This window comes from Trachemys scripta, chromosome 2 (assembly GCF_013100865.1).
Source record: "Trachemys scripta elegans isolate TJP31775 chromosome 2, CAS_Tse_1.0, whole genome shotgun sequence".
NCBI classification, from domain to species: Eukaryota; Metazoa; Chordata; order Testudines; family Emydidae; genus Trachemys; species Trachemys scripta.
The window spans coordinates 78,231,290-78,257,784 of NC_048299.1; the positions used below are offsets into that span (position 1 = coordinate 78,231,290).

Below are 26,495 nucleotides of genomic sequence, written 5' to 3' on the forward strand. Positions count from 1 at the left end.
ATTTCTTCCAGTGTAAGTTTGTTTGGCAGCTTTGAGGTTTGTAGGATGCGTGTGTGTGAACAAGCCTCCTCTGAGGGCCTGCTTCCAAGAGTTCCCCTTAAATACCATTACTACACCCAACCCTGCAAACACTAGAGCATATACATAACTATATTCACGCGAGTCGTCCAAGCAAATGCTATTTAAGTGAGCACAGCATACAGGACTGAGGTTTTACTGAGTAACTGCTATACTGTATAAAATGAGCCAAATTATACTCTTACTTACATTTGTATAAATCCAGGATAACTCCCCTGAAGACAGTGGTCAAACTCCAGATTTATACAAGTGAAACTGGGAACAGAATCTGTTTCAGTGGGGTCTGATCCGGCTCCCACGGAAGTCCATAGGGGTTTGGCCATGGACTTCAATGGGAGCAGGAACAGGCCAATCTTGTTTTTCTAGAATGGCTAAGAACACGATTAATGTTTATATTTGGTGATGTAAAGGCCCTTGAAAATCTCTTTAACTTTTTATTGATTCTAAAATAATTCTGAGCAATGCACACAAAAATACTAACAAACAGAAACACCAAAACAAACATGAAAAAATAGAGCTAATACTTCTGAATTAAAATGAGTGTTAAGACAGGAAAGAGAATGGAACTACGTTAGCAACAACATGTAATGTTTAAAGTGTGTTTCCTTTCCTCCGTTACAACAAATCAGCCAGGGAAGTAGTTACTTTGACCTCCAAAGCATGTCCAGTTTTGTTTGTTTGCTGATGACTAGCATGAAAGGAAAAAATCAAACACCCCCCAAAGGTATAATAAAGATTCTTAAAAAAATAAAAATAAAAAATAAGAAGAGCTACACCTACGGCAAGCAACCAAGCAGTAGGAATTTACTGAAACTCCATCCAATGTGGGCAGCTGAAAGAAAATGAACCGGATTCACCCCTGGCACCTGTGAGGCTGGATGGATGGGCAGCATCTTTTCACCCCGAGGAAAGGCAGACAGTGGAACCCATGGCCCCCCAGCCTCAGGGTTCACACTGGGCGGGGGAGGAAGGGAAGGGGGGGGGTCTATATTCCTGGTCCCCTACCAGCAGAGGTGCCCTTATTGTTGTGCTGATTCAGCACATCTTCCATCTGGCCCAGCCCTTCCTGGTTCCATTTGCTTTGTGGGGTACAATGGCTAGCTCTCTCCAGCACAGCAAGTATCGCAGGCAGCTTGCGTCATTATGTCTCTCACCAACGGGCATGCCCTCCATTTGACTTCCAACAGTTTGTGCTAGCAGAACTAAGGGGTGAATCCGGCTGAATAACTAAGGGGCACAGCCTTCTCACTCTGTGGGCCTATCACTAAATCCCTCTAATGATAGCTACATGGACAGCGGAACAGAACCCTACCCAAGGCCAATGCTGCCTATCTACTAGTGCAGAATTATACGCACGGAATAGGCCAAATTCTGCTCCCAACCAATGGGGATGCACTGGCGTAAATGAGGAAAGGATTAAGCTCACCATGTGTAAATCATACATCACAGGCAACTACAGGTCTATGTCAGCTGATTGTATCTAATTATAACATCTGGCATAAAGCCAGACTAAGACAGGAATGCCAGTCTATTACATTTCCTAGTATAAGCAAATGGATTTCTGGAGATCTGTTACGTTCCTCATTTTTGACATTAGTCAGAACGTGTTTCCTGTAGTGTATTAAGTTCTAGTAAGAAAATAAAAGTTTCTATCTGCTTGCTGAAGCAAGTGAATAGCTACTGGATGCATAACATGTGAAAATGTGGCCTTGGAATTATGGGTTTGATGCCCTGGTCTCCCCACATGCGGAAATATATTTTAGTGAGGGCTCCCACTAGTAGCTTTCCATATGAAATCCTTTGCACTGATTCCCGTCCAGGGTGAGTGTTTGGCTACAGCATAGGCAGGTAGAAGCAGTCTATCCCTTGCTGGATTCCAGGCATAGATAAATCCACCTACATGGTCTATTCTGAAATGCAAATAATTTTATCTTGCATTGAAACATGTTGAAAATAAAAAGGCCTGCATTTTAGGATCAGCAGTTGAAGCAAATAGTCACTCTTACAGTCCAGAGGGACAAAAGCAAGCCCACCCTGCAGCACATTTGGAAAATGGCTTAACCCCGATTCCTGTTTCCACTGGGCTAGAACAGATGTAAACAGAAATAGAAATAGAAATAACTACTTTTAAGCCTCTAATGCCGGTCTCCTTATTAATAGGATACAAGTAACTCTAAAATGATGATATAATGTCCATATTTATTGAGCAACAGTTGCACAGTGGTAATTCTGGAAGCTCAGGACAGCCAGACCTCGCTATTGGAAAATAAAACTCCAGCTATGCAAATGCACAGTGTGGTTTTTACTGTTGCAAAATACACCATAAGGAGCTACATTTCTAAATACATACTAGCAACTCCAGGGATATATAATGGACAGAGCACAGGCTTTAGAATCAAGAGAACGGTGCTAGTCTTAGCTCTGCCATAGACTTCCTGTGTGTTCATGGGAAAGTCACTTAGTCTTTCTGGGCCTGTTTCTCCATCGGTGAAATGGAGCTAATGCAAATTACGAGGGCTGTCGATTAATCGCAATAAACTTACATGATTAACTCAAAAAAATTAACTGCAATTAAAAAAATTAATTGCGATTAATCGCCCTGTTAAACAATAGAAAACCAATTGAAATGTATTAAATATTTTGGATGTTTTTCTACATTTTCAAATGTATTGTTTTCTATTACAACACAGAATACCAAGTGTACAGTGCTCACTTTATATTATTATTTTTTATTACAAATATTTGCACTGTAAAAATGATAAACTAAAGAAATAGTATTTTTCAATTTACCTCGTACAAGTACTGTGGTGCAATCTCTATCATAAAAGTAACTTACAAATGCAGATTTTTTGTTACATAATTGCACTCAAAAACAAAACAATATAAAACTTTAGAGTCTACAAGTCCACTCAGTCCTACTTCTTGTTCAGCCTATCGCTAAGACAAACAAGTTTGTTTACATTTACGGGAGATAATGCTGCCTGCTTCTTATGTCTGCCTGCTTCTTAATGCTGCCTGCTTCAATGTCACCTGAAAGTGAGAACAGGCATTTGCGTTTTGTAGCCAGCGTTGCAAAGTATTTATGTGCCAGATATGCTAAACATTCATACACGCCTTCATGCTTTGGCCACCATTCCAGAGGACATGCTTCCATGCTGATGATGCTCATCAAAAAAATAATGTGTTAATTAAATTTGTGACTGAACTCCTTGGAGGAGAATTATATGTCTCCTGTTCTGTTTTACCCGCATTCTGCCATATATTTCATGTTATAGCAGTCTTCAATGATGACCCAGCACATGTTCATTTTAAGAACACTTTCACAGCAGATTTGATAAAACGCAAAGAAGGTACCGATGTGAGATTTCTAAGGCTAGATACAGCACTTGACCCAAGGTTTAAGAATCTGAAGTGCCTTCCAAAATCTGAGAGGGACAAGGTGTGGAGAATGGTTTCAGACGTCTTAAAAGAGCAACACTCAGATGCAGAAACTACAGAACCCGAACCACCAAAAAAGAAAATCCACCTTCTGCTAGTGGCATCTTACTCAGATAATGAAAATGAACATGCGTCTGTCCTCTCTGCTTTGGATCATTATCGAGCAGAACCCATCATCAGCATGGACCCATTTCCTCTGGAATGGTGGTTGAAGCATGAAGGGACATATGAATCTTTAGCACATCAGGCACATAAATATCTTGCGATGCCGGCTACAACAGTGCTATGCGAACGCCTGTTCTCACTTTCAGGTGACATTTTAAACAAGACATGGGCAGCATTATCTCCTGCAAATTGTAACCAAACTTGTTTGTCTGAGCAATTGGCTGAAGTAGGACTGCGTGGACTTGTAGGTTCTAAAGTTTTACATTGTTTTATTTTGAATGCAGTTATTTTTTGTACATAATTCTACATTTGTAAGTTCAACTTTTATTATAAAGAGATTGCACTACTGTATTTGTATAAGGTGAATTGAAAAATACTATTTCTTTTGTTTTTTACAGTGCAAATATTTGTAGTAAAAAATAAATATAAAGTAAGCACTGTCACTTTGTATTCTGTGTGGTAATTGAAATCAATATATTTGAAAATATAGAAACATCCAAAAATATTTAAATAAATGGTATTCTATTATTGTTTAATTGCACAATTAATTTTTTTAATCGCTTGACAGCCCTATAAATTACTTGCCTCTCCATATGCATTGTGAAGCTTAGTTCATTAGTGTTTGTAAAACACTCTGGAGAGCCTCAGATAGGAAGTATTTAGAAGTGCAAAGCTATTATTGTTATTATTCGTAGTCAAAATACTACTAGCACCATAACTTTGCACAGCACTTTATGGAGATTATTAAAATAAAGCAAATTGTGGCTCCCTATCCCCACTCAAAGAATTTAACAGTCTAAATCAAACAAACATGGAACATGAGACTAGACAACGGAAGGGGGTTGCAAAAGCAGGGATGAGGATTAAAAGAGATGAGTATTTTTGTTACATACTACAGAGTTAGTGAAGGCGAGTTCTTAGGGTAAAAGTCGTCTTCCAGTCCTGTGAAGTCTATGGCAGGAAGCAAGGCAAGACACATGGGTTTTGGGGAGGGATTTATAGGAAGATAGCAAATATGCCTGGTACACAGGAAGGAGCAGAGTTAAAGAAAAGGCATGAACATGGGTGTGGGAGAGAGGAGGCAGAGAGTAGAGGGCAGGGTTTATGAATAGTGACAGTAGTTCCATTATTTCTTCATAGTGGCCCATTTATCTCCAAATGGCAATGGTCAGTCATTTCAATTCCTAATCCATTCTGGGAACCAACATACATATGAGTCGTACTATGGAAGTGCAGCATATATCCTGCCATCTGTGTAACATAACAAGACATAGCATGGGCACAACTGAAACCAGTTTAATAACCAGGTCAGGGATATAAAAACTTGACTGAGACAAAGTGACGTTAGAAGGCAAATTAGCTCCCATTCTAAAAAGCTGTGTTTACTTTATGATGCCTATAGCTATACATAATTTAATTTAGTACCCAATCCTGCTAGCCCTTCACATGCAGAGCTCTCATATCTGGTCCTCAGATTGTATAGTCTTCTGGGCAGGGAATCTGTCTTAGAGACACTGAGATTTTAAGACCAGAAGGGATCATAGGATCATCTAGTCTGACATACACAACTCAGGCCATGGAATTTCCCCAGTCATTCCTGCATATAGTCTTCTAGGTCTATGAAGTTCCGTGCATAAGATACAGCTGCACTGGTAGATAACAGGCACTTACAAATACCCACAGGGCTTTATCTTGCTTTACATACCATATAGTAGAAGGCAGGCATAACCCAGAACACCTAATCTAACTGACATGCTAGAACTAATGTGAAAAAGTTGAGCTGCAACAGAATCCATCAGGTACATACAACCTGCCATGTAAATAAATAACTACACCATATGTTTTGAAACGATCTGAAAACCCATTGGCGGTAAAGCTCCATTACCATGTGTATGCAATGTTTCCCTTTACTATATAGGCAAAGACACACTTACTGCATGCTCCACAGGTGAAGCAGCCATCATGGTAGAGATTCCCCATGGCTTGGCAAGCCTGGTTTGCTCCATACACACCTTGGCTGCACTTCACACAGGTTCCTGAAAATGAAATAATGACAAAGAAGAGAGATCAGAGGTAGAATGTATTAACATGACAAGTGCACGTAAAGGAAAGAGATGGCCTAGCTGCAGAGAATCTTTACCTGCGCCAGAAGCACTGGCTCATTAATATGTGCGTCTCGATTAAAGAACAGCAGAAGTTAGACACAGTCATCATAGCAGGGGAAGCTAGGCGATTTCAGTATTATACCCCTTGCAAACTATTGTTAAAGGCTGATGCTATCATCAGATTTGTGGAGTGCACATCACTGTAAATAATGTGAAAGATTATCTCAAGACCCAGTTTCCTAGACTTATGCCCTTCCCTCCCCACACCCACCCTTTCCAACCACCTCACACACACTATAAAAAAGAAAACTGTGGAAAGGCTTGAAGGTAGTGAAACTTGTTTGGTTGTTCAATGACAAATAGCTTTCACTACTTCAGTGTAGAATGTACCTTTTGATTGCCACAATGGCTTAAGGAAACTAGGATTCCCCTTTAATTAATCAATTTAAATCTTCATCTCTTTCAGTTTACTACCACTTCTGATGAACATAAAAATCATGAGACTGCCCACTAATCCAGCCCCTAGACTAAACATCAAATCCACATCTCTTCCCTTTCCCAGATACCTTCTGAAAGGGAAGTCTCCATGTGAATATTATCTACATATCATGTATTCCGGGCCAGATCCTCCTCCCCCCTTCCCCCCCTCTCCCCCAGATCATTTAAAACAATTCCATCTGGTGGAACAGATGTTTGCTGGCAATACAAGTAAGCTCGTATGGACTTGATTCTCAGAATAGCTAGTATGGACTTGATTCTCAGAATTGCCTGTGGAATGAAGAACAGCCAGTGCATGCACACACAGATTTAGCTTTAGGAGCCAAAACTCTACCTATATCTGTTGGCTCTGAATAAGATGATCATAATTACGATGGCTAGCCTGAGCTGGAGCACAAATCCACCCACATTCAGCGTGCTATTACAGAGGAAATGTAAAATGAAACTGAATGCGCTGACTGTGAGGGTGGTGGGGGCAACCTTTGCAAACCAGAAGGACTAGCCTGCGTCCTTGTCTTACTCGCTCAAGCAGGAGAATACGGGGGAGTAACCCCCACACCCTATTGCTCAGCCAAGACAGACCAACACAGATCTCCAGATGAGCTCTGTTGCGAAGCAGCACCCCCGCTCTCCAAACACTCCCCATGGCAAGCAAGAGGTCAAAGAGGATGCAGAGACTTGGTTTTACTCCCTCTCACTGGCAAGAGTAGCTGGCCAGGCCAGGGGGAGGAGTAAACATCCTTTCAAGGGCTGCAGTAACTTACCGTCTCCCCCCTCCAAGAAGCAAACAAGAGCCAGAGAGGAATAGCTCTGAAGCATGATGTCTCTTGGGGCAGAGTGGTTTATGCATTGCCCTTTGGTCAGCCCTGTGCCTAGAGGGACAATGTAGCCCCAGGCAAGTAATTTGTAGATGCGTTTACCTAGCTGTTTAGTGAAAAATGAAAGTGTTTTATTATTATTGCTCTGTATATAACAGTTTGGGCAGGCAAAAAAAAAGGACACGGCCTTCCACAAAGAAGTCTACTAATGAAGGTCCCATGCATGAGCAGTCCCATTGAACATCAACGAGGCTATAATAGCATGGAACTGCAGGAATGAGGCCCTGAATAGACACAGCATAGTAAGAGATGGCAATGGGGGAGAGGGGAGTGTATAGGAGGAAGAGGAAGGCTATAGCAAGGAAAGATTACAAGATGTACTTGAGGTTATGTCAGACCCCTTTTAAAAATTAATATATTTCAATTTGGGGCAGCGCCCAGTGATAGCTGGACTTGGCCTTGTATCTTCCTTGAGAGACAGACATTGCCTCACAAGCAATAAAAACCTAAAGTTGGTCTGCTTTGCCGTCTCCCTGCAGTCACAGAGAAAGGGCAGCCTAGGCCATGTTTAATGACTGCCTACCACACTTGGCCCCTGTTTGATTTCCAAAGAAACCGTTTTTGATAAGGAAAAGAGATTACAATTAGATCTATTTCCATGAGCCAAGTATTACTGAGGCTTCTCTCCTTCCTTAGTCTAAAATGAACATGGCAATAACGGGACCAGAAATTCTGCAACTGAATGGGAATTTTACTCGTTACAAATTATTGCTACTTTCCTATGTTCAAAAACAGCACAAGCATAACAGAGGGCTGGGATGATGCACAGCAAATTACATGTTTTGAGGGAAGGGGCAATCACCCTTATCAATTTCCTTCATGGTTTTTGAGTTGGAATATTCCTCGCTCCTCTAATACTGTATAGACTCCACAATGAAAGGCATGCCGGAAAGCCGCTGTCAGACTGACAGAGAAGGGGATGTTATTGTCTCAAAATAAATATCAAGTGGAGCTAGCTTGTCTGTGCTAAGCATTATCACATGATCACCAAAGACCAGTTTTAATGCAGAATCAGGCTCAAATTATCTGAAAAATTAGCAGTCAACATTTTCAGCAGGGCCAGCTCTGTTTCCACAATGTTGTAATCTATGTTTACTTCACTTATCTTTACTCTTAACCAAGAGAGGTTGTACAGACCTGGGGCTGATTTCTGCCTCTGCACTGACCTGCTAGGTGATCATGGGAATGTCATTTCACCTTCCTATGACTCTGTGGCCTGGTCTACACTGGGAGGGAATCAATCTTAAGTTAAGCAACTTCAGCTACGTGAATAACATAGCTGAAGTCAACGTACTTAGACCTACTCAGCGCAGTGTCTTCACTGTGGTGAGTGGGCTGCTGCCGCTTCCCCTTCGACTCCGCCTCTCGCTCCGGTGGAGTACAGGAATCTAGACTAGACGCGATAAATTGACCCCCGCTGGATCGATTGCTGCCCACCAATCCGACGGGTAGTGTAGACATACCCTGTTTCTCCTTCCCCCTTTGTCTGTCTGATCTATTCAGACTGTAAAACTCTCTGAAGCAGGTACTGTCTCTTACTATACGTGTGGATAGTGCCTAGCACAGTGAGGTCCTGGCTTCATTTGGGGTCGGCAGGCACTATTGACATAACTGATTACATAGCTGATTTAAGGTTCCAAACTAATTTTAAGTGACTGAAAGGTCTGGTCCATGTTAGGACAAAACTAAACTATCTGCAACAGTGTCCAAAAGGCGTTGTCAAGTACTGCTCTGGCAGAACCATGCTGGCTATGGATTTTAGCAAACATTTCTACAAGTTTCCATCATTCCGTGGTATAAAATGCCTGAGACCTGTCTACAGCTACACTTGCACTGTTGCTGAAAAGCAGATACTAATCTTCCTACTACATAGTATCCCTGAGTATGCAAAGCACATTACAACGCGTTAGTTTTCAGAGTTCTAGCCTGTTACAAAACACAGTTCCAAACCCTAGTGTGGTCAGATCCAAAGAGCAGAACTGGAAAGAATCCAATCATAAGACTGAGAAGAATAGAAAGCTATTCTACTTGTCCAAGTGTAGTCTGAACAAACACACCAGCTGGTTATGGATCCACACCAACATGCCAATCATTTGGCAAAACTTTTTGGATCTTCTTAAACAGAGAGCACAGCTATTTTAGATATTTATGAAAATATGCATTATCTGAAAGTAAAACAGGATGGAGAGAGAGAGAGAATGGAAGATAAGCTAAGTTTTGTAAGCATTTGGGGCATAAAAAGAGGAAAACCTGACCTTTCAAATGCATATATAGCAAGTCAAAGTCTGATACAACCCAACATTTTGTCCTGTCATCTGACATACATAGCTCAAAGCTGATTTGTAAGATTCCCTCCTGCCTAGAACCAAGGATGCCGGAAAGCAGGAAAACTGCAGATTTTGCAGTTTTAAGATTCTTCCATGACAGTTACTGGTCTTTTTGCAGAATCTATATATTTATTTTATTTAAAAGGTGCCTAACTTTTGCCCTTGTACATGCAAATGTACTTTTTCTCCATTAAACCTCCAGAACGTAATTTCTTCCTCTCCAGAAAGTGCCCAGACACTCAATATGAATTAGTAGTAACAACAACTACAATTCAGAGAGGGAAGACATCTGTAATTCACCTCACAGGCCAAGTCTCCTGAAAAGTACTAAAATAGTTTTAGCCAAATTATGCCCCACCCTGATGGAGCCATCTGTGCTGCTTAATTGCCTGAATTGCTTAACACCTAATGCACCAGGCATGTAGGACAAAAACATACCTTCCTTGCTGCATCATGTAATGGATAGATCTGTGTGAAAGTGCCAATGGTCCAACGGAATGTTGGCACACACTAGAACACAGCAGCTATTTAATTTTCTGCAAGGCTGTCCCTAGCCAAATGATAGCAGCACAAGAAAAGTGACCAAATACATCTGTTAGTCTTTAAGGTGCCACCAGACTCCTCGTTGTTTTTGTGGATACAGACTAACACGGCTACCCCTTTGGTACTCACCATCCAGTTCATTTCACAGAGTTGCTGAATTCCAATCCTAGGCAGTGCTATTTAAATGCTGCCATTACCGTGATCAGTGACAACCTATCACACTACAGACCCCAAGGTTCTTTTAAAAACAAAACAAAAAAAACATTGGGCCAAATTAAACCTTGGCATAATACACTGACGTCGATGGTATTACTCCAGGGATGGGTGTTCACTTCTATCACTATGCTAAGGTGGTATTAGCAATGTATTTTAGAAAGCCTTTACCTCTCATTTTAACCTGACCCCTTCCTAAAATAAATAAATAAATAAATAAATAAATAAATAAAAATACAGAATTAATTATAATTTTTACCTAACACTATTCAGTCTCTACAACCCTCCCAGCTCACCCCCTATTGCGATGATGAACTTGCTCTTTTAGGCCTGCTCTATGCTAGAACAAACCTATTGCTGATGACAGGCACCACCACCATGTATGCTGAGCTACTGCTGATCACAGGTTAATTGCCAGAGGAGAGCAGTACACACATTGTTCAACTTCATTTCAGAACTGTAGTTATGCCCTGCTCCAAGCAAGTCCTAACTCCAGTGTTTTGTAATGCTGCTGAGCGTGCTTTCTACTGGCCTACACTTACAGTTTAACGGTCATCACCATAGGTTTAGCTACATGTCACTGACGCTCACCAGCAGCAACAAGGAAATTTCCTACTATTACTCAGGCCTGATCTAAAGTGGAGATATCTTATTCCTCAACTTCAAGCGTAAGGCTGAATACTGTATATATGCTTATGTTTCAAAAAATGGGGGTCTCAGTAGGATGCCTGTATTCTGCACTTGGATGCTCAGACCTGCACATTATTTAGGCAAGCAAGTGCCAACTTGAGCATCTAAAAACACAGGATGAAGATGTTCTATTAAATTATCCACATCTGAAAATCAGGCAACCCGCCTTTAACCCTGCACAGTGTATTATTAAAATGTACTCTAAGGTATCCCTTTCGTCAGCACTGACGAGCCTGAAAAATCACATATGTGAAGTGCTAGCAAGTTCACACTCAAGTGCACTGGGAGAATGGTAGCCATATTTGGAAAGGGAAAGGACATAAATTGCTGATTTCAGTTTCTGCTTCTAGGGCAGCTTGCCTCTGAACAATAGGACAAAGAAGTCACTGTTCCATTTAGCATCATGTGGAAAGCAACTGCCCCAAGTTACATCTGAAGCTCTAAACAACAGGACCTTTGGAGCAAAGCTAGGACTGAAAACAAGCCTTGCGAGGTCTGTCCCAGCTCTTATACTTGGTTTCTTCATTTTAATTCATCAGAAATGCTGCCACCGGAAACAGCCCAGGCTCACATGTCCAGCAAGTCAGAAGAGATCCCAGAGCTGTCGGAAGCAGAATCTGATCCTCTGGTATCATCCAAAATGTCAGTCCCAGCCACTAAGTTCAACAACTGGATTTCTGTTTGCCACAAATTTCAAAGTCTAAACAACATTTTCTCCTCCAAATGTTGCTACTTCACTTCTAATTCCTTATAATCCCTAATTTGCTAAGAATTCAATGCTGAATGATAGCATTCTGTATGACTGATTGGGACATTACACCTCCATCCACCAGAGTCTGTTCAGCTGAAAAGCAATAAGACCTTTTGGGACACAGAGTCCAAATCAAAATATTTCACTGCCACATTTACATCTGTGCCCACCTGTACTTCCTCAGCAGGAAGCCTAAGCCACAGAGGGGAGAATGTGAGGATGTGATACTTTGGTTCAGACAATAGGCCACATTCTGCCATTTCACCGATGCAGTCCCTGATGACGAGGAGACAGCATGGGCATGACTCAGGGTAGACTTGGGTGATATAAGTCCAAAGTGACATAATAAAGACACTTTACTGGGTCAAAATCTGGGGTTGGCATTTAGCAATTGTGTGGATCTTATTCTTCTCATTTACTCTTTATAACCCTTGACACCTACATTTGCTTCTGATAACTAATTTCATTCTTCACCAGCAGTTTTAACAGTTATGTTGCTTCAAGAATTACAGCCATTAATATTAACTAAAGCTTGTTTGTGGTCCCTCCTTATAGCTGGCTAGATTTACGTGGAAGAAATTAGTCACATTTGGAAAGAAAAATCAAGTTGTTTTCATCTAAATGTCTCCAATACATTGTCGGTATGTTCTTTCCCATATATTTGCACCCAAGAGCTACAAGTGTCATGGTATTGCTTTTTGTGTCAAGGTCCAGAATAGCTCTGCCCCACCTTTCTTCTTATGTTGTTCCCATCTCACCCCTATGCTCCACCAATTATGACAGTCTTGACTGCTGCCTGGCCACTACTGTCTTCTCATTCTCCCTCCTGAAAACCCATTTCTACCATGAGGACCACAAGAACTAAGTCAACAACACAACATATATATATTATAAAAAAAAGAAAGGAGGGACACACCTTGCTTCCTCATGTTGCACACATTCCCCTTTCCAAGTAACTCTAATCTTATTCCTCTAACTCCTGACCTTCCCCATACCCCAATTCTGTTTTGTGGTTGCACATTTCATGGAGTCGTGGCTACGTTAGAACATACCACCACCACCTAGGTCTTTTATAGCACTTTTCCATCAGTAGATCTCAAAGTGCTTTACAAAGGAGGCCAGTACCATTATCATTGTTAGCTCTTTGGGGCAGGGGCCTATGTACTGAGAGGTGCTTGGCAGGCCTCTAAGTGCTACAAAACAACAGTTAACAATAATGCTCCTCAAAGAGCTAATTTCCAAAGCAGGGGGGAGGCTCATGTGACTAGTGAGTGCTTGGCAAATGCGGCTGCATACCTGTTCAATTAGCACTCAAGTGGTTGGCGCAAGTCTGCTAACTGTCCATGCAGATAATTGTGTATGCAAAGAGGAAACAGGTCACTACATGCAATTTTTCCACATTATCCATAGTCTGTGCACTTGTGAAAACTTGGTCCAAGGTGTTTAAAGCCCCTAGGCCTGATTCACTGTTATCCTACACCTTGTGGTGTCATTTACTCTTGTGCAAAGTGAGCACAAAATGCCACCATTCTGATTTGGTGGCATTTTATACTCACACTGCACTGGTGTAAAAGACTACACCAAGTACAGGGCAGAGTGAATCAGGCTCCATATCTTTTGCAGCCTGGCCCTCACCACCACCACTGTTGATCCTCAGTCACTGCTCTCTCTCCTGCTTTAAAATAGCCATTTTTATTTACAATGTCTAGTTCAGCTTCCAGGAGAGGGGAGGAGGGCCATATACAGCTTTAATCCTAAAGAGTCATATCCCAGGCAAATATTTATTCACTTGCTTCCTTGCATAGAGATAAGCTTTGTGTTGTCCACAAGTGTACTAATTCATGTTCTGAAACGAGGAAAGTTGGAAGAGTTACTGCACGATTCCACTCTTCCCGCCCCCCTCTCCCTGCACCGAACACATGAAACTTCTTCCAGCTTCAGAGCTTTTCCAGCAACAGGCATGCATCTACCAGGCAGAAATGAACACATTCACACATTTCCAAAGAGAAAGCTGCCCTTATCTCCAGCCCACAAAGTTTGCATGTAAAAGAAACCTCAGAAAATTCTTCTGTTTTTACCTGAGGTTCCCATTGCAGCAGCCCTCAAATGATGTTTTCAGCATCTGTAACATTTTGGTAGCAATACCAGTTATCGGATTGCAATGATTATCGCAGTGAAACATCAAGTTCACTGCACAACTACCCTCTGCTCTGACAACTAATTATACCCATCTGCATGTGCCAAGATTCCAAGTCTCCACTTGGATTAAATGATTCATCTTGAGTTCTAATTTGGTGAAAGGAAAAATCCTCAAACTCAACTACATGATCCACTCTGCTTGCCTGCTACAAAGCATCTCAATGTTCAGCTTCAAACTAGGATGCCTGGGGCTCTGATAAAATACCAACAGCTTATCAGCTCCACCCTGAGTAGTAATCAGAGGATTTAGACCTTAAAAATCTAAGAATCACTCATAATATGAAAAAACACATCGAGTTTGTTTTAAAACACTACTGATAACCAGTGTCTTTAAAACACTAAGGCTAGGTCTACACTACTCTCCTGAATCGGCGGGTAGAAATCGACCTCTTGGGGATCGATTTATCGCGTCCCATCGGGACGCGACAATCGATCCCCGAATCGACGCTCTTACTCCACCAGCGGAGGTGGGAGTAAGCGCCGTCGACAGGAAGCCGCAGAGGTCGATTTTGCCGCCGTCCTCATAGCGGGGTAAGTCGGCTGCGATACGTCGAATTCAGCTACGCTATTCACGTAGCTGAATTTGCGTATCTTAAATCGACTCCCCCCTGTAGTGTAGATGTAGCCTAAGAGCCATATTTCCATCTATGGGCGCAAGAGGTACACTCATAATGTGTGCGCATACCTGTTTCACCTGCAAAAACCTGAGTTTGTACATGCAAACTGGGTAACTGCACATACAAATGGACAGTCAGGCACACTGGGCTTAATCATGTTCCATTGAAAACAACAGTAAAACGTCTTTGGCTTTAGTGGTGCATGATCTGGCCTGACTGTAACTGTATGATTTTCATTCAGAAGTCTGTGTTCTCTTACAACACAGTGGGCAAATGCACATTTCTGCAATCCACCTGCTGTGCTCACACCTGAAAATCTGGCCTTAACTTTAGCTAGTGAGAGAAGATGAGGAAATTTGAAAGGAACCTAAGGAAAAAGTTAGGCACCCCAATACCACAGAAATTCATTCAATTCAGGCACCTAGCTCCCTCAGGCTTCCTTGACAATGGCAGTCTAAAACTTTAATAAAATCAAAGTTAATTTCCAGATCGGTCTCACATGGACTCAGGGCTCTTTCTCCACTGTAGTAGAAACAGACCCCTCAAAGTTTTTTATTCCTAACCTAGAAGTTGGATAATAGCCTTTGATTTTGACTGTACAGATAGCCCCTCAGATTCCTTATGTCTCTTTTGAAATACGGTATAAGCCATTGCAGTGAAGTCAGCATTTCAGAAAACACTCTTAAACAAAAAAAAGCTAAAAAAGCTCTAGCGACCCAAGCAGGACTCATTTTTCTGACACTGCTTACACGTATGTATTATTCAAAAATCCTGACTTCTTTGGTTCTTTCCTTCCTTTCCCATACCATATATGGTTTGAGAAGCCAGAAGTATTTTGTATGGTAATCTGATAATCTTGTGTTGGCTGATAACTAGACCGTTTGTTACTCCTCAGAGGAATCCTATCTATATTGGATTTAGTAGTTAAAATTAAAAAAAAAAAAGTTTACCAAAGTTGATTTTCACGCAATAGCAGATACAAAAATCTCCCTTGTTAGGAGCAGAGCTCTTTATTAAAAACATCCATTCCTGACAGAGATAGAATAAACGATAAATATTGTTTTTAAAAAAAATCTCACCTGTGTTTCCAGTAGCATTTCAGATTACCAAACATGAAAGCATTTTCAGAAACAATCATTTGCACTTGTATCTCTAGCCAATTTCAATTCCTGGTTCTGCGGTAACAGCAGAGGTGTTGCATTTGAGTTCACAATAATGCAGAGGAATGTTTAAAACAAAAACAAACTGCTATTCTTTTTTTAAATCATTGTTACATAAAAATAATTCTTTTCAATACTAAGTTTTGGTAGCTTGAGGAACTGGCTTAGTGAAGAAACAGATTTGTAATACAGTACTTAGAATTTCTCAAGTCAACTCGTTGTATGCAACGTAGCTATAGCCATTTTGGTACCAGGTTATTAGAGAGACAAGGTGGGTGAGGTAATCTCTTTTATTGGACCAACTTCTGTTGGTGAGAGAGACAAGCTTGAGTACCTCTTATGTGCTTCTCATTGACAGAAGTTGGTCCAATAAAAGAGACCACCTCACCCACCTTGTCTCTCTAGAGACAATTCAGTGCTTTATCCTTGAGTAATAGTATACTGAATGCATAAAAGTGAAAATGAGAGAGAGAGAAGAAAATAGCAATAGTTTATAATACTTCTATACTGCATCAACTCTTTCAAAATATTCCAGGAAGTCACCACTAAACCTCCCTTCATAAATCTGGGACTCAAAACTGCTGCAAATTCTATTTCTTCCCCTAGCATTTCTGCTCCCTTATGCATGTTATTCTCAGTTGGCTGCATTGCCCATCCCTGTGTATAGCTTCCTAGTAGGAGTTTGTCATTGGAACCTACTGGGAATTAAGGAGCCTCCATCTTTTTTCCTCTCCCAAGGATCCTGATAAAAATAATTCAGTGGACCCATCATATAGACCTCGTTGCATGTTACCAAAATATCATTACATCACCACATGCTTCCTGAAAGTTAAAAAGCACATACCTTGCATTACTGCCAATTTAAAAGGTGGTAAAAATCTAGTTATCCATTACATCCGTCTGCTCTGACCTGCACCTACTTCCCATACACACATTAAAGTATGTATAGCCTAGCAGCTCCTCTGTTCACCCATTCAAACCAGCGTGAATCCAAAATCCAAGTAGCATCCTCTATTGAAGAGAATCTCACGGCTTAGTCAGTGGAGCATTCTATATTCAGAGTAGAGGAATGGTATTTAAAACACTATCCTCAAAAAGCAGCAAAAAGAACACAAGACACTGCCATGCAAAATGACTAAAGTAAAAGAAGAGTCTGTCAGATCACTGTCATGTGAAACAATAGGCATTTTACTCCATCTGCCCTTTCACTGGACTAAATTTGATTACAACTATACTCTCTATCAGGGGAACATCACATATTGATATTCTGGAATATATTTTCCATGCAGTTCTCAACTAACCATTGGGAGAAACAATCTATATGTCCTTCAGATACCACTATTGGCAGCTACTTAGCTTGCACAGTAGTTTATTGTGAAGTTCATAATAATGTTGGCAAGAATAGAGTGCTTAAGTATCATGGGTGAATAGACTGCCTGTGCTGGCAGCAGCAATGGTGGCCTTCATGGAGCAGCAAGAGTTAGCCGAAAGCGTGAAGTCTTTCCCCTGGTTTGTGTTTGTAAGCCTGCACAGGATCAAGATGCAGAGGTGAAAAATGTTACTTCATATTAGGAAGGAGAGTTCAAGCTACTGCTACATTTGGGATGTTCAACCCATGTATCTAAGGGCATATCTACACTACAAATTTAAGTCCGCATATAGCTGCCGCAGTAATTACTGTGGTTTTTCATGTCTACATTACCCTCCTTCTGTCAGTGGAGCGCATCCTCACCAGGAGCGCTTGCACCGATTTAAGAGGGGCAGTGGGGGGGGGGCTGAGAGCATGGACTCTCAGCTCTTGGTGGAGCTCACTGCTCCAAGCCCAGTTGTTGCCCCGGCTCCCAGCTCCAAGCCCAGATGACAGCCGGGCTCAAAGCAGGGACCTGAGAGCCCAAGCAGCACCCAGGCCCCCTAAGTTCCCTGTAAGCTGCGCAGCCGCACGGCAGCCTATTTAGTGCTGTGCAAGCGCTCAGGGAACCTGACTAGGGACTTGCTGCAGCCAGGGGAGGTGCACATAACAAAATTAATTCCGCACATGGGTGAGAAAAATTAGAAGGAACACTGCCCCACTCCCCATCCCCCCCAGGCACCCTGGAGTGACAGCCTGAGCTGCGATCCCAGCAGGGCGTCCACAGCAGGGAGCCAACAGCCTTTCTTGTCAATTTCACGGCTCCAGTCAGGAGCCCTGAAATTGACAGTTATGACTGCCACAGCTGATCTAAGGAACACAGTGTCTACACAGTCACTGCAACACTTTACCACCAACAACATAGGCCCTACCACTCTCATGGAGGTGGAGTTATTATGGTGGTGTAGTAGGGCACTTACATTAGCAGGAGCAAGGCTATAGACACTGACATAACTGGGTCGACTTAAGGCATACATCAACTCAACTCTGTAGTGTAGGCTTGGCCTAAAACAGGGAAGAACAAAAGTCATACTGGGCATGATCCTGCTTCGATTGAAGTTAATCACAAAATTCTCATTGACTTCAGTGGAAACAGAATCAGACCCACTCTTTCCAAGAACTGGGTAACAAGACTAAATATCCTCTATCTTGTTAAGCTAAGACATGACTGAGAAAGAGAGAAAATATACTATTAAACTTGCCAACAGGTCATTGTCAGCCGATGATATCAAATGGACTGAAATCAGCAGAATATTTTAACTACTTATTCAGGTACCCTCAGATGTTAAGTTCTCCTTCTCTTTTCACTTCAAGATACAAGGATACCTTGCAGCACTGGACAACTTGTGGATCTGATCTGTAGAGTGCAGTACATTTATGGCCTGGTTTTCAGATGTGCTCATTCAAGTTGTTAAATAACTGCAAGCCTTAGCCTTGTCCAACTTTTTGATCGAGTAAAAAAAACTTTTAATTGAAGCTGAATCACACACATTCTTTAGAAAAGGAGGTAGTCTAATAATATCTTTAAAAGATGTTAAATTGCAATCAAAAATTAATTAAGATACTTCAAAAGTCATAACCCTTCCACCTCACCCTGCTCTCATCAGTCCCTCCTGAAGTTACTATGGAACCCTTGCTTTAAAACAAGTGAAATGGAAAAATGTTTCCTAGTCAAAATAATTTCTAGCCTCTGTAGCGACTGACACTTAAGTAAAAAAATAAACCACTGAAGGGGGGGCAGGAAAAAAAAAAAGTGCGTTTCCCTCCTAGTCTCTGAAGAAGTGAACCTTACAGCAGTTAGTACTGTCAGATGCGTTAATATAACTTACAGATTGCAATTTCAGATATATATACTTACCAAAGTAGTCAGCCTTGGGACGAGCATCCATCTCTTGCTCCAGACGCTGGGTAAGTGCTTCTAATTTTAATTCAGCTGTAGACGGCCCTTGTTCCTGCTGTGGAAGGAGGGTCTGACAGGGTAACTTTACTTTTGTAGAACTGGAATTTTCCTGGTGTCCTGAGTCATGCTGCAGACTGCTTATGCCCTCTTTAAATGGAGACCTTGGAGCATCAGAAATCATTGGCCCATGTGAAGCTACGCTGATGGAATCCTCCTCAGGACTTATGCCAGAGCCAGGACAATTAAGCCTGTGATTTTGACCATGAACTATGAAATGGGCTGTAGACTTGGGATAAGCACTGGCTTGCTGATAATCTACGCTTGGAGGCAATGGAGTAGGAGCTGAATTAGACGTGGAAGAACTAGAATTGTCATGGTACCACAACGAGTGGTCATGACTGGTTTTATGTGGTATGCCAGAAGGTAGCATCTCACTCTCAGGGTTTGGGCTAAATTGATCAGACAGACCTGAAAACCCTTGTGCAGGCAATGTTGATGGGGCTGAGAATGAGGAAGATCTCTGCTGTGGAAATCCCACTGCTGTCTCATCATCAAACCCTGTAGAAGTTGAAAAGGGGGTCAGAGTATGTGAGAAAGAGGAAGATCTCTGACCAGTTGAGTTTTGGTCATAGCCTCGACTAAGTCTGTTGCTCTCATTCCCATTTTCCTGGCTTCCATACCCACTTTCAGAAGACCTGCAGGAGCTCAGTGACTTCTGATGCTGGTAAGGCTGAGGATCAGCTTGGGTTTTTGTAGGACTCCTTGATAGCTGATCACTATGATTAACATTGGATCGTAAACTCCCCAAACCAGATTTGGGGATGGAAAACTTACCAGCATCTCCTCCCCAAGCAGGGATGCCTGTCTGATTCTCATTATAATGCTGTCCGTGGGGAAGAGAAGGAAAAGATGGCTTTGCAGTGCTGGGATTCACATGGGCTGCTCTGTGGAACCCATGTCCTTCAGAGACCTCAGAATCCCCCAGATTCTCTCTACAGCCATGTTCTTTGTTAGCTGTTTTGCCATCTTGGTATAATTTTGTTCGCTGCCCATCAGGAACAGCTTGTGGGTGATGTGGAAAAGCAAGCTGGTGCGCTGCACACACTGATGCTGTGGCCAGAGGAGGTTTGGCAATATTTTCTCCTGAATGCAATTTACTGGCCCCCGGAGCTACTCCAGGCACAGGATGGTTTGGAAACTGCTGCTGGACACTGAAACTGGCCCCACCATTTAGAGAGCCAGAGTCAGCCAACATCAGCTCCTCTTCTTGCTGCTGTTTCTGGAGATGAATTTTAGCCATTTTAGTGGCAAAAACTCTCCTGGTTTCCTCAAATTCCGGGTTGTTGCCAACACCTTTGTCCACCCGAAAGAGTCCATCCTTGGAGGCTTCATACATATTGAGATCTTCTATAAATTTACTTGCCTCTAAGCCCAGATCATCATATTTATTATCCATTTTTGCAAATTCACTAGCCTCCCCCTCCCACAGCTAAACTTAATGATGAAAGCTACAAGCCATACAGGACTGTAGGAGCGGTTAGTACTGAATCCACTTTACTTTGTGATCCTCAGCTTCACGTCTGCTTGGTCCTCGACTCAGAAAAAGGTTACACGAGTTTACGTGCTTTGTAAAAATAATCAATTTTCTTGCATATGCAAAAACTGAGAAAAACAAACTTCAGGTTGTATCTCCCGGTAAGAACGGAGTCAGAAGCAGCCGTATCTTCTTACCATAAGATGCTAGAAATGCAGCTTCAATTTTTATTGTAAATCTGGGGGTGGGAGGAACACCCCCCTCGAAGAAGCAAGATCTGAAAGGGCTCCAGGAGATTTCCAGTTCACCCTGCAATCAGGGCTTACTCAGCCTGAGCCCACTAGCAGGACGGAGGCTAGAAAAGAAAGAGAGAGTTTGTAAGCGGCTCATTGAAACAGGCTGCAAACCCCTTCCCTCCCCAGCGGGAGGCCCAGCCACGGGGGGAGCGCGCAGCGCCTGAGGGGCGAGCTGGGGTCAGGTCTCTCACGCCGCGCGGGGCTGGGGGCCCCGTCCACACTCCCGGGGAAGTGGGGAGCAGCGGGATTGTCAGTCCCCGCCCAGAGGCCACGGGGAGGGGTCAGGGTCTCGCTGCAGGACGTGCGGGGGGGGAGGGGCTGCTGCCAGGAGCCCCGGGCACTTCCTGGGGAGGGGTCGGGGGGAACCTCACGTAGCCTCTTCGCCTGCCCCGGCGAGACGGCGGCTGCGGAAGTTTCTTGTGCGGGAGCGGGGGCCGGGCGGACTCACGGGGGCGGGCGGGCGGGCGGGGCGCTGCTCGGGCTGGGGCTCCCCGGCGGCCACGCTCCGTGACTCGGTGTCGCTTCTCTGCCCCGCCCGCGTGGCGGCCTCGCCCCCTTCCCGCGGGCGAGGGGCGGAGCCGGGCGAGCCCCGGGTGACGGTCCCGGGCTGGGGAGGGGGCGGTGGAGCAGCTGCTGCCTGTCGGCGCGGAGCCCCGCCACGGGGACGGACCCGCCCTGGCCCGGCTCCCCGCCGAGCCGGGACCCACCTGGCCGTGGCCTTTAGGCGCTGCTACCTCTCGCTGCGGCTGCCCAGTGCCTGAGGGCCCAGCGCTTTGCAAAGCCCCCCCGGTACAGTTGGCGAACGGCGGTCGGGATTTGCTCACAATCTCCTCCTAGCACCTTTGGCCCCTCGCTCTGCAAAGCCTCATGCCCAACCCTCAGCGCCGGCCGGATGCGGTGCAAACTCTGCCCCCAAACCCCGCGGGTTACCCCGTGTAGTCAGACACCTGCATGGAGCGCCCACTGGCTTGGTGGCTTGGAGGATGTAGAGAATCTAGTCACCCGCAAAGGGATATTTATTCCAAAGCAGTTTTCTTCTCTGCCTCCCTGTTAAAGCTGAGCATAATGTTCTATTTTCTTTTTGCTGTGCTGTTTGGTGGTGGCAGCTTCCCTGAATAGATTAGTGCATAAGGACTTGAAAGTAAATTGACCTGAAACAAATATGACTAAACACAATTCAGGAATGGCTGGATTACAAACCCTGCAATGGAATGTTTTGCTAAAATAAAAATAGAAGAACCCAGTGGTTGGGAAGAAGCATAGTATGGGCCCAATCCTGCTAAAATGCGCAACTTTCATAACTCACTAAGCAGCTACAGGGCCTGTTCAACAACTGGGGAGGAAAATACAGACCATCTGTTTAACTCTCAACAACCATTTGTGAACACACAAAAACACCTGGCAATTGTCAGTGCTTTTAGAAAGAAGTGGCATACCTTTTCTTTTCTTTTTTTTTCCCCTTCATTTTTGGCATAGGTATGCAGTTTTTCAATAATCCTAACTACCACCTACAGTCCTCATCATGGAACTCCACTGAAGTCCATAGGGCTCCAGGCGGACTTAAGGGTTTACCGACCAGGAGCTCATTGCAGGATCAGGGCCTTAGGCCATGAACAGGCAACCACTTATGTACATTTGTAACTTTATTCACATGGGAAATTCCACTGACTTCTCAGATGAGTAAAGTTTGCGCTTGCATAAGTGTTTGCTATCTCGGGGTCATAGGCATGATCCAATGCAAGGTTCTGCTTGCACAGATCCAAAGATTAGAGGAGTGGTAAATAATGAAGAGGGTGCAAACAAACAATATAATTTTAATGTGGCTAAACGTAAGTGTCTATGGCTAAGAACAATGAACATAGGCCATACTTACATGATGGGGGACTTTATCCTGGAAATCAGTGTCTCTGAAAAAGATTTGGGGGGTTGTGGTGGATAATCAGTTGAATGTGAGCTCTCATTGTGACACTGTTGGCAGAAGAGCTAATGCGACCCTGGGATGCAAGAATAGGGGAATCTCGAGCAGGAGTAGAGAGGTTATTTTACCTCCGTTTTTGGCACTGCTGCACACACTGCTGGAATATTGTGTCCAGTTCTGGTGTCCACAAGTCAAGAAGCATGTTGATAAAATGTTGAGGGTTCAGGGAAGAGCCCTGAGAACAAACAAGGGATTACAAAGCATTCTTATAGTGATCCACTTAAGGAGCTCAATATATTTAGCTTAACAAAGACTTGATCACAGTTTATAAGTACCTACATTGGAAACAAATATTGGATATTGGACACTTCAGTCTAGTAGAGAAAAGTATAATACAGTCCAATGGCTGGAAGTTGAAGCAAAATAAATGCAGACTGGAAATAAGGTGTACATTTTTAACAGTAAGGGTAATTAACCATTGGCACAATTTACTAAGGGTTGTGGCAGATTCTCCATCACTGGCAATTTTGAATCAAGCTTGGATGTTTTTCTAAAAGATCTGCTGTAGTTCCAACAGGAATTGTTTTGGGGGAGTTCTATGGCCTGTGTTATGCAGGAGATCAGATGAGATGGTGGCAATGGTCCCATCGGGCCTTGGAATCTAGGAATTGTGGGATGAGATCTTTACTTACTTGGGTTGGTTGGTGGTTTTTTGTTTTGGTTGTTTATTAACCTTGAATGTTCAGGAAATCTGGCCACAAAATGTTTGCAAAACTACAAGATACAGCAAATAATGAAACACACTGAGGAGTATTCCACAATGTGCACTGTTCATGCTGGTAGTAGTGAAACAGCCCTTAGGGATGTGGTCAAATCATTTCCTTCTCTGCAAAACGAGTCAGGGGAGAGACAAAAATCTCTGTTTATTTTTGCTCTCTTGTGTATTTTATATTTCACACATACACTTGCTTTCCTTTCACAGCATAATTATTGCACTCAAGCCAAACGCACATGACTTAGTCTATGATTAATCATTCAGAAGCCTTGAAGGGGGGAATTCCTACTGAACCATTGAAGGAAAAGGAAAAAAACTCAAACACCTGCTTTCCTCCTGGTGGTATTTGTTTAACAAGAAAATAGCTGTGCAGGACTTTTTGCAAGACTGTACTTGAGAGACAGACAGGCAGTTTGCAACGTGATTGCTTCACTTTAAAATAAATTGCTGGGTCCACAACATGATGGGGCCAACTCTGCCCCTGCCCCCCGCCCCCGCTGGCCAAAAAAAGAGAGAGAGAATCACATTAAAAAGTTCTGTTCATTTCTCAGGATTATTAATGTTATATATTGACGGCTTTCTAATATATTCTATGACGATTATTATTTGTATTATACTAATGCCCCAACTGAGATCAGGGCCCCAGTGTGAAAGGCGCTGTGCAAACACATAGTGAGAGACTGTCTAGCTCATAGTATACATAGAAAGGACAGACAAAGGAAGAATTATCCCCAAGTTACAGCTGGAAAGCTGAGACAAGTGAGATTAAGGCTCCCGTTGGGCTCTACCTGCACAGAGCTACTTGCAGGATGGGGGCTTAAGCAACTCAGGGCTGTGGAAGTAAATTAGGGCTCAGAGCACCTGAGTCCTACTCCAGCACCTTAACCACAAGTTTACCCTTCTCATACTGTGCTATACCCATAGAAATGTTTTCTTCATTGGGGAAAACAACTCCTGTTAGCACTAAATTCTGTCCTCAGATATGTTTAATATCCCATAAAAGTCAATGTGAGCTGTGCATGTATGAAGGGAGAATTAGGCTATGTACACACTACAGTTTATATCAGTATAAGTCATGTCGCTCACGGGTGTGAATAAGTCACCCGCCTGAGCAACCTAAGTTACACCGACCTAACCATCAGTGTGGACAGCGCTATGTCAGCGCAGAGAACTTCTCCCGTCAACACAGTGGCCGCCGCTTGCGGGGCCTGGAGTAATTAAGTCGATGGGAGAGCTATTTCCCATTGGCTTAGAGTCTCTGCATTAGCAGCACTACAGTGGCGCAGCTGTATCGGTGAAGCGAAGAAGTCCTTGTGGAGGTCTGGCTCCCAATTCAACAGGGCAGCAAATTCTGCCCTCAGGCACGTCCATTCTGCCCTAGCAAACTCAATGGGATAATGCTGCTGTAACTGAGAGCATAATAATCTGGCCCCAATAATTTAAAACCTGTCCCCATGGTATTTTTATTGGACTGTACAGCATGAAATGCCAAAAAGTCCTATGTTGAGTTAAAGACTGACAGGCCCAAAATTGGACATACCCTAAAATATAACTTCAGTATTAATGTCCTCATGATCTTTATCACATCCTCTCCAACATACTGTCACACAGACACGATCCCAACTTCTCAGCTGGGCAAACATCCCCCAAACACAAAGAAGGTTGATGCAGATAATTGGATGTATGGCAGGAATTACATAAAAGGCTGCAAATAATAGGCATTTTTGAAAGGCAGGGAGGGATAGGTAAGTGAGGTATTTATGATTATGAGAGAGTGAAAAGGGATTGGTCCTTTTTACAGAGTCCCATAATATAAGCACAAAGGATACTTGATTAAAATTCATAAGGGGTACGTTTAAATATAATAGAAAGAAATACACACACTATATAATCAGCCTATGGTGTTAACTTCCCTGGGAGAAGGTGCTCACAGAGTCATACACGGTACTTGAATTTAAAAGCGGAGGGACTGGATAATTTTAGAATATCTATAGTTATAACTTGCTAAAATAGGATGAATCCTATTCTTCTGGACATAATGAAGGAGTACGGAAGGAGTTTCCTTCTGCATCCCTCCTCTCTGGACAACACTGTACAATTGTTCAGGTGCATTGTTATCATCATTATTAATTTTCACATTTCTCTGGTGCATCAAGAACTGGCCACTGGCTATGGCTCTACATCAGATGTGATCAACTAATGGTCTGATCTGGTAGGAAAATGTTATATATTTCTGGTTTGAAGTTGCATAAACACAAATACAGACTGTGCCACCCCCATTTTTTAATGCAGGGAGGGTACTGAAATATATACCAATCCTATGGTGTAAAATGAACACACTTGTGAAAAACAAAGGTGATCAGTCTCAGCTGAGCCCTGCCATTCTTGAGAGTACACCGGACTCTCGCTAGAACACGCGTCTATATAACGTGAATTTGGATATAACGTGGTCACGGCCATGGATCCCAAATTTAAGTACAGTACTTTTTTTTTGAGTTTTAAGTGATCTTGGTGTTCGTTACCTTATCATTCATGCAAGATGGAGGAAAGACACATATACTGTATCACAGTCTGACGTGGAATTCGACTTCGAGGGATTTACAGAGGAGGAAGTTGGAAGAACAGACATAGAGTGGTTGCAGGAGCTGTCCCAGCAACTGTCTGGGCTCAGGGTAACTGTTCTGCCACAAAATATCGAGTACTGGATAAGAGGTGACGATGAAGCAGAAGAATTTTGTCTGATTGCTGAAAGTCTAACGGATGACCAAATTCTTCAGGCAGTATGACCAAACAACATTCCAGAAGCTGAAGAATTGGCCTTCGCCATGGAAGAAGAGGAGGAAGATGAAGAGGATGTCGTTCCAATGTAAACTGCGACCGTAGCCGGCTTAGAGACTGCTTTGAGGTAGTTTGAGACGCAAGATGTTGAGCCTATACAAATTATGCAGCTACGTAGTCTTTTGCAGTTTGCTAAGCGGAAGCAGCACAGCAGCAAGAAGCAA

General features: G+C 43.0%; 1 protein-coding gene across 2 annotated transcripts in view; it reads right to left on the reverse strand.

Moving 5' to 3' along the window:
- The window catches only part of LIMD1 (LIM domains containing 1), a 58,949-nt gene extending 37,394 nt beyond the window's left edge, over positions 1–21,555 (reverse strand). The window contains exons 1-3 of one of the 2 annotated variants that reach the window (XM_034760972.1): positions 21,508–21,555; positions 18,929–20,859; positions 5,616–5,717 (exon numbers count right to left, since the gene is read on the reverse strand). In XM_034760972.1, the coding sequence (XP_034616863.1) occupies positions 5,616–5,717; positions 18,929–20,426 (1,600 nt within the window). In that variant the 5' untranslated portion in view covers positions 20,427–20,859; positions 21,508–21,555. Of the gene's footprint in view, positions 1–5,615; positions 5,718–18,928; positions 21,152–21,507 lie in introns of those variants that run through there. The other variant, XM_034760971.1, reaches the window with a different exon arrangement.
- Positions 21,556–26,495: the final 4,940 nt, after the last annotated feature.